This window comes from Anguilla rostrata, chromosome 6, assembly GCF_018555375.3.
Source record: "Anguilla rostrata isolate EN2019 chromosome 6, ASM1855537v3, whole genome shotgun sequence".
In the NCBI taxonomy this organism is placed as follows: domain Eukaryota; kingdom Metazoa; phylum Chordata; class Actinopteri; order Anguilliformes; family Anguillidae; genus Anguilla; species Anguilla rostrata.
This window is the reverse complement of record NC_057938.1, coordinates 9457889-9466140: the sequence shown is the minus strand read 5'-3', so window position 1 is coordinate 9466140 and position 8252 is coordinate 9457889. Positions and strand designations below refer to the sequence as shown.

The 8252-nt window shown below is 43.2% G+C and overlaps 1 protein-coding gene across 1 annotated transcript; it reads left to right on the top strand.

The window, feature by feature from the left end:
* Positions 1–815: 815 nt before the first annotated feature.
* On the top strand, positions 816–7236 carry map6d1 (MAP6 domain containing 1). Its single transcript, XM_064338211.1, has 3 exons — positions 816–1748; positions 2773–2998; positions 6508–7236. Exons 1-3 carry the CDS (start codon positions 1237–1239, stop codon positions 6583–6585), a joined length of 816 nt encoding a protein of 271 aa, XP_064194281.1. The 5' UTR covers positions 816–1236; the 3' UTR covers positions 6586–7236.
* The last annotated feature ends 1016 nt before the right edge of the window (positions 7237–8252 follow it).

Below are 8252 nucleotides of genomic sequence, written 5' to 3'. Positions count from 1 at the left end.
TTTTATGGCACCCAGTTATTTTACAAAATACAATTAACCAAAATGAACGAATGGAAATTAATGACAGCAACAATGATAATAAAAATGCTAGGGCCATATCAGGCACTCTGGATGCTTGGGGAAAAAGTAGCAGATAGTCAGGTCTTTGAACCCACGGCTTTAACAAAGAGAGGACAAAGAGCTAAGAAGATATTTCCAACCATGTCCAACAGGCTCAGTTTGCTTTTAATTGAACCAATTTACTTCAAGCAGGTCAACCGACATGAAATCATATCACGATGTTTGCAAGGCAAGCTGCAAACGGGACTTTATCTGCTTATCGGTAACCCAATATCAAATTAAAGTTCCCTTGTCATAAGCAACCAGAGTTAAGTACCACAAAACAGTTTCTGGCTGAGCCCTCCTCGTGGAATTCCAATAAAAGAACGACGTATTCACATAGTGATACCAGTAGGCCTACTAAGCAATTACTGTAAAAGTGCTCAAATTGCTTTTAATACAATACGAATGAACAATCACTAGAACAACACAACACAACACAAATTGACCTAATAAATTCAGAACTGTCAAGCATAAAAGGCAGGCAGGAGTACATCCAGTTTCCATGTTTCTTTGGCGGAGAACACATTAGAAAGGGCAAGGGGGTTGGGTTGGCAGCGTTCCCGACACCCCAAGAAGTAATTTAGTTGTTGATGGCGCAATGTCGCCAGAGCTTACCCTCTCGCACAATTACGCAAATTTATGTGCAACGTTACTGCACTCGGTGTCTTTCACCGTTCTGTGGATACCTGAACCGATTTAAAGACGAAACCGTTTTTAATGTCTAAGATGTTGACGGAATAGCAATAAGTGTCTAAAACATAGCGCGCAGTTTTGTGCAATTGAAATGTATTTAATTCACCACGCCTTCCCGCGAAGATCATGGTAACTACACCACGCACCGAAGAGCAAACCCATCATTCCTTTCCTAGAGTCAGTCACTAGATGAGCCGTTATGGATTTATTCTGCATCAAGTAGAGCCGTTCAGACCACGTGAGATGAATGTGTAATGACAAAGTCCCGACAGCACAAGCTGCCTTGCTCAGCCTGGCATTCCTGCACACTGACATGGAGATAGCACGCTGGCGAAATTTTCAAGGAATGGACATATGTGGGCACTTCTGTATGTAAAGCTCTACGCCACCCCCTTCCCATAATTTTTTTTCTTTTTCTTCATTTTGAACCAAATCCTTATTATGGCTTGGCCGTGCATTAGTAGAGTGTGCTGTTTGGCTCGGTTCTGGAACCAGTTCGACAAATCCGATCTCTCGGTCCCGTTGACGATTCAGAACTACTCCGAAATCACAGACCAAGAGGTGCGATCCGTCACCAAATACGTCCCCGTGGACAGGGCTCAGAGGAACGACTATTCCACACCAGATCACAGAGGATCGCAGTTGGAGCCGGAGGCTGGGAACAGGAGATCGTGGCGAGCGCGGAGAGATTCGAGCTCCAAGCCCCGCGAGGATAACCATCCCTCCGGTGTGCCTTTTTCGAGTGTTACCCAATACAAACAGGATTTCAAGCCTTGGCCAATTCCAAAAAAGGACAATTTCCCTTGGATTAGCAACGGCGGAAAGGGGGATTCTCTCACGGATAGTCCTGACCGTAATTATCACAATACAAACCAGCAAAAGGAGATCAAAGATCAAAATAGGCAGAAGTGGGGAAAACCGCCGATAGGAACCGCCAAAATAAGCTCGTACAGGTAAGTAGCTGTTGGAGCTGTTCTTTCAGCACTGTAAAGCCAAGATCGCTACCTGGCACGAGCAAAGTTCACGCGTGCTTTAACTTTCCCGCTTGACAATTTGCGCACAACTGTGTCACGAATAACAAACAAGTATGCTGAGCTCCAATGCAGAAAACCAGCGCAAAGTTTATAGTACACATATTTTCTTCGTTTCTGTTTTATCAGAATACGTTCTACATAGCCTATGTTTCTGTTGAAATGAATTGCTTATAGTGGAAACTAAATGTTCAGATTACCCTTTTGTTAATCGTAGAGCGTCTCAGATTAATACATTCAACAGAGTTCTTGATACTTCCCGTATTGCGTTGGGCAGTGACGAAAAATGAAATTCAGCAACGGGGACGAAAATGCTATCGACCATACATAAGAAAGGGATACAATCAGACAACAATTACCACATTATAGGTAAAATATTACTTAACAACACGGTGCACTCAAATATGCGAATTTTTTACATAATGGAAAAAGTTATTATGAATGTTATTATTTACGAGCAGAGGGAGAGAGAGAAAACGAATGATACGCGTAGATGGCTCGTTTACCCCTCCCCAACCCAGGTCTATTTCCTCAGAAATCTCTTTCCCTTAGCGCCATGCAAGCCCCAATGGAGGTCATTAGACGTGCCATTAAATTAATTCCACATCAGGGCTTATAATGTCGCTGATTGGCTTCTTCTTTCAGTTAATCTCGGTCAGCGGCACTGTTTTTTTACCGAGATGCTGCCACTGGTTCAAGATCATTAACTGTTCTCCCAAGGTTCCCCACCCCTGCTTTACCGTGTATGAGAGCTATATGTAAGTAGGTGTGCTGGTGAATAAGCAATGCCATTTCACATCCATCGTTTTGCAATGGCACAGATATGAGTCATATCACTACTGAAATCAACGTAGTAGTCAATTCTCTTAAAACGAGGCAGCTATTGCTAAATGCAAAGAGCACAGACTTTATATTCACTTAGATTTACATGTGTATGTGTGTGCAGGCAAGAATACCGCCCCTGGACGGGAGCGAGACCAGCCAAGCAAACTCGAAAGAGACCCACATACGTGAGCTCTGGCAGTTTTGAAGTCCCCCCTGAAACCAGCTACCAGGCAGCCTTCAGCAGTGACTCCTTCAAACAGATGGAGGTGTTACAGGTGGAGGTGCCCAGCAGCCAGCAAAACAGCCAACCTGAGAGGCCAGATCTCAGCATCGGGATCAAGGGACAGGTGAGCCCCCGGCACTGATTTTTCTTAATTCGCTTTTCACACTATGAGCATGAAAGGAGAAGAGATGTATATATAAATTTGCTTGTGATCACGTAATAGTCTAACTAGACTGGATCACATCAACCAGTCTCGAGACCACAAAGAATATGGCTCTACTCAGAGTCCATTATAACAAAATGATGGCACACGGCTTCATTTTGCACTCATTTACACAACTGCATGTGGTCCTGTTTACCAGTAAATCCAAAGTCAAGAATAGAACAGATGCTCTCAAAGGAGGAGCTGGTTCATTTAGACCCAGATAAAATCCAAGCTTCAAAGCTCTGGTCTGAGAAGCCTCTAGTGTTGAAGGAGTGGGCAAACTTTACGTCTGGCTCTGTACTGGGATCAGTTTGAATTGCCTGACTGGGCCGTAGGCGGCCACAGGGGACCAGGCCAGGTGCTTCTTCACCCTCTTAATCCCCCCGCCCACCCCCAGCCAGCCTACGCCAAACAGCCTTTGTGTGACTCAGTTCAGAGCAACCCCCCCCCCCCCCCCAAACTCTCCAGGCCATCTGCTGAAACTTTGAGCAAGGTCGATGACTTTGATCTGTCCGGGGGTGCCAGACAGCCATTCATCCCACTGCATCTCATCTGCCTAATGCCTAAAGAGGAGACATGGGGAAACCACGCCCCAATACAAATATCAAAAAAGATCTCCAACACCGCACCAGCCGCAGGGTCCACAAAGGAATGCGTGGCAGAGCGAGCCTTAACATTTCCTCTCTTAACATCGCCCTCTGAAAGTGAACTGACTAATAAAGGCAGAGGCACAGGATTGCATCCTATTGCCCTTTCATTTGCTCAGAAGCAACAAACAGACGAGAAGAGGTGCCCGGGAGAAATGGCACTCCAGCTAGCCCCGCTGTGCCATTAAGTCATTACATTTTAAGAGAAGTGTTGGAGCGAGTTAGTTCACAGTCAGAACCGTAGATTGTTTGTTGAGGGTGACCCTGCCCGTGAACCACTGAATCCACAGCCACCAGCAGAGTGCCTCAACATGATGTCCAGATGGATTTCTGTTGTTTTCATTAATACTGAGGTGATAAGTGAAATCCTGTTATGGGGCACATCGACCCTGACAAGTCTCCCCGCATAACTGAATCAACGGCTTTGGGCACCCCGAACTGGGGTCCAAGGGGAAAGTTGCAGACCAAGCAGGTGCATCCACTTCATGGAGTTTGCAAGGTGAACAATTACATACAAACAAATACTCAATGCAGTCCATTGAAGCTTATATCGATATTACCCAAACCGATTTGGATCGAATAGCAGTTGGTGATATTTCATGTTAAACCATAATTTCACATTTTGGTGGGTGTGAACATTGTTCCAACTTGCACACCCACTTCCATATGAAGACAAAAAAGTAGGTGGGGTACCCTTTCATAGCAATCCCTTACTAACACCTACAGGGTGAATACTGGTGATGGTGAATGTGAAGATTATATCATACTTTTGAGTTTTTCTCACAGCCCAGGTGAGCAGTAGTCTTGACAATAGGTTTTGGGTTTTGATTGTTTTTTTAGGTGGGGACACAGTTGCTTTGTTGGGGCGAGGCATATTAACTAATCATTCCAGCAGTTATACAGCTGGGTTGGTGCGTAGGTAAATGGGGAACAAGAACTTGCCAGACGTTTTTAATTTGTAACAGTGAATAATGCCATGGATGGACGAGTATGATAAGAATGCCCATCAACTTTTCTCCTGCCACCCTTGCTTTCTAGCTTAGTTTACTGAAGCTTTGGGCAATGCTTCTCAGCACAGGCACTTCAAAACAGGCTCAGAAGTGTTTTGGGGATGGATTAAACTTGCAACCACTGATCCTTGGACCAGTGTCTTGCGGTAGGGGAATGGGGGGGTTAGCGTCCACTGGCAGCAGTGATTGACTGGGATTCTCTCCTTTCCCACGATGCCCGGTTTCAGCCGGCTCCTGAGCCAGCCCAGGAGGCCTCGGGGGACGACGTGCACCTCAGCGACAGAATGACGGATTATTTTCCATTTGGCTAAAAGTGCGAATGTGTTACAGCAAGCGCAGCCCTTTCAGAAGGAATCTAATTTAAGAGAGAGAAAGAAAAGGGGAGGGAGGGAGAGAGAGAGAGAGAGAGAGAGAGAAAAGAAAGAAAAGAAGGGGGGGGGGGGTTTGGGGGGTTCAGAACCTCTCAGGCTCCTTTTGAAGCTGTGGTTCACCAGCTTTCAAAAGCAAGCGGACCGCACTGGCGCTGTGTTCTCAGCCACCCCCACCCATATCACTGCTGCTCTTATTTTTATCATGTCCATCCTTTCCTCTTCCCCCAAAGGCCAGCCATAAACATCCTGTTTCCCAAAAGATGGCCTATTTTCCAGCAATTCAATTTAAGGAAACAGATTTTATCAACAGCAAGCTAATTGACCGAACCAGAGAATTTCATGGTTATTCTCTTAAACTGTGTACGAATCAGATAAACAGCAAAGCAAGAATTGGCTATATTTGTGCAGTTCCTATGACTTAATCCATTTACTTTATGACAGTGGTCCTCAATGAATTTATATTGGTTCTCAGTTTCTGGCAGGGTTTTAGCCCCAGGGATGTGTCCCTGTATTATTATTGGACAGGTGATGACATCAGCCTAGTGTGGTGTCAAGTCTACAGCGTCAATGTTCTGACAGCAGGGCAGATGTCCCATGACTGCCCAAGCAAACTGGTCATGTTCTATATCTCTGGTGACAGCAGCAGCTCTTGGCCCGATTACCAAACCGGGCCACATGTGAGGTTATGCAGCTATCTATTTATGTCATACAGGACTATGTTTTTTTTACAGTATAAATATTAATAATTTCCTTCTGTTTCATGCCAGCCCTTTTCTCTGTCTACAAAGCTAAAGCACTTTTCTGCCACTGAGTTGTTGTTAGGCAGCAAGCTTAGCTGTATGCGTCAATTGCAGAAGATTACCACTTTTCTTCTAGAATTAAACTATTTTAATTTTTTTCTATGGGTTAATATGTAATTCTAATTATCATGTCTGAACACTGTATATTGAGTATATTTGTTTAGAAATGCTAACATAATCCACTGCTATATGGAGTTAGAAACATGACCATAGATGATCAAAGCAAACCACAAATCATATAGCTCTATGTTAAATTATTCTAATTTCTAATTTGTGGTAACTTTTTCACAACTTTTTTCACATCCTTACAAATGCCAAATTTGTATTCCACTATCTAGTACTCAAGTATTGCTTTTATTGAAAGGATAACCTCCCACTGAAAAGATGCAAGTGTTCATAAATCTGCGATACTGGGTGGTACTGCCAGTATCAAAGCTCTCTCCATTTTGGGATCAGATCAAAACATATAAGGGGAATTTTGTGTATTTTGTGGGCAAGACTAAACATGTGGCTTTGATTTGTACGATAGAAGGTTGTGTTTGCAGTTTTTCTTCAAAGTGACTCTCCTGAGGATCAAGAGCAGTCTTTCTTTTCTTGCAGGAACAGCTGGTGAAAACCAAGCTCTCTCCCAATCCCTCTGCTGTTTTCCAAAGCAGATCCAGGATATTCAACATATGAAGGGCTCCTAAAACTCTTCTGTAGATTGTTCAGTGAAAAGGAAAAGAACGAGGTTATATTTTTATTCCATCCACAACATGCGAAATCTATGCAAGAGAAATTATTTTTTGGAAGGATTCTACCAATGTGAAAGGCAGTGGCTACTGAATGAGACTCTGTGCAACACAGAGATTTTTAAAAATAATTTTAATTGTTAAAATGTGGAATTCCCAGAGGATCAAGCGTGCATGTTATCAAATAGTTTAGATGAGCTTTCTGCAGTGTTAGAAGCTAACACAATGGCTGCCCTGTGAAATTTGTGTGCACATGTGTGTGCTTGTTGAATGTTGAACTGGAATGATTCTTTTTATTTTTTGAAGTTTCAAAGTTTTTAAGTATGCTACATCTAGTCTGACACCTATAATGTATAGCGGTCCCTTTATGTCTGCACAAAGATATATGGAATTATTTAATTTTTAATGAATTCAGAAATTTTGAGAAACTACTCAGTGTTTGTTTAATTTAATTTTTAAAGACGTTAAGAAAAGATAGATGATTTATGTAAATAAATTTTAAGTTAGAATAAAATATTATGTTCTTAATGTTTGCTCTCATTTATTTCAATTGTCAATCATTTCACCAACTTATTTCAAAAATAAAGTGTCAAATCTATTGCAGGCAGTAAAGTTTGCCCTTCTTAACAAAAACCCATTTGAAATCTGTGAATAACATTTAGGAAATATCTTACAGAAATCTAAGGACAGCTACAGCAGTATTCTTGGAAGAACAAACAAAGAACAGATTTAACTCCCTCCAAAAAATAAAAAAAATTTACAAAGGGACAATACATAAATATTGTCCCTTTGTTAAGAATTGTCCCTTTGTTAAGGAATAAATAGAAAGACTATTTATTTATGAAAACGTTTGAGTCGATATCCTCCAAGACACTTTCAAATGAACAAGCCTTGCCGATTCTATGTTTCTGGCATAACTCCTGGGCAAAGCACTTCATCAGGAGCACTGCAAATCTGTTTATGTAAAAGGGAGGCCACCTGAGTCATTCTGGATGAGGGTGTCCACCAATCGAACGCGCACACAACAGCAGCTCCGTTAGCGATAACAGCAGCACGACCCCATGCCTTATGTAAGCCCGGCCGGTGTAGCGGTGGTGTACCGGAGGCACCGGCTCCCTGCGGCTAAAACGGATGCACAGCAGACCGCGCGAAGCGCATGAACGGAATAACCGAGGGGGCTTTATTCAAATCTCTCTGAGACTGCTTCCGAACAGGGGAAAAACCCAGCGAGAGGCGCAGTGAGGGGGAGGAGAGCGAGAAAGAAGAATCGACACGCGGTGTTCCATAGACAGGTGTGCCGTTACTATGATGGACAGATGACTTGGAGCCCGCTCCGAAACTTGCTGACGTCTTTGATGCCCTCTCCCCCCCCCCCCCCCCCCATTCCTGCCTGAACATGAATTTTGCAGCTCAGCTGCGACAGCACCCGCACCCCAGGCTCAAAATGAGTCTAGGCCGATAATAAACCTGCACCAAAATCTGATTATTCCTTAATTGTTTTCCCAGACCAACTACCCTACTGCTTTTCCCTTTTTCTTTTACTGAAAAGGATAAAATAGAGCAAAGTGAGTAAAATCCAGCGGACACAAAATTCATCTTTTTTAAAGAACAACC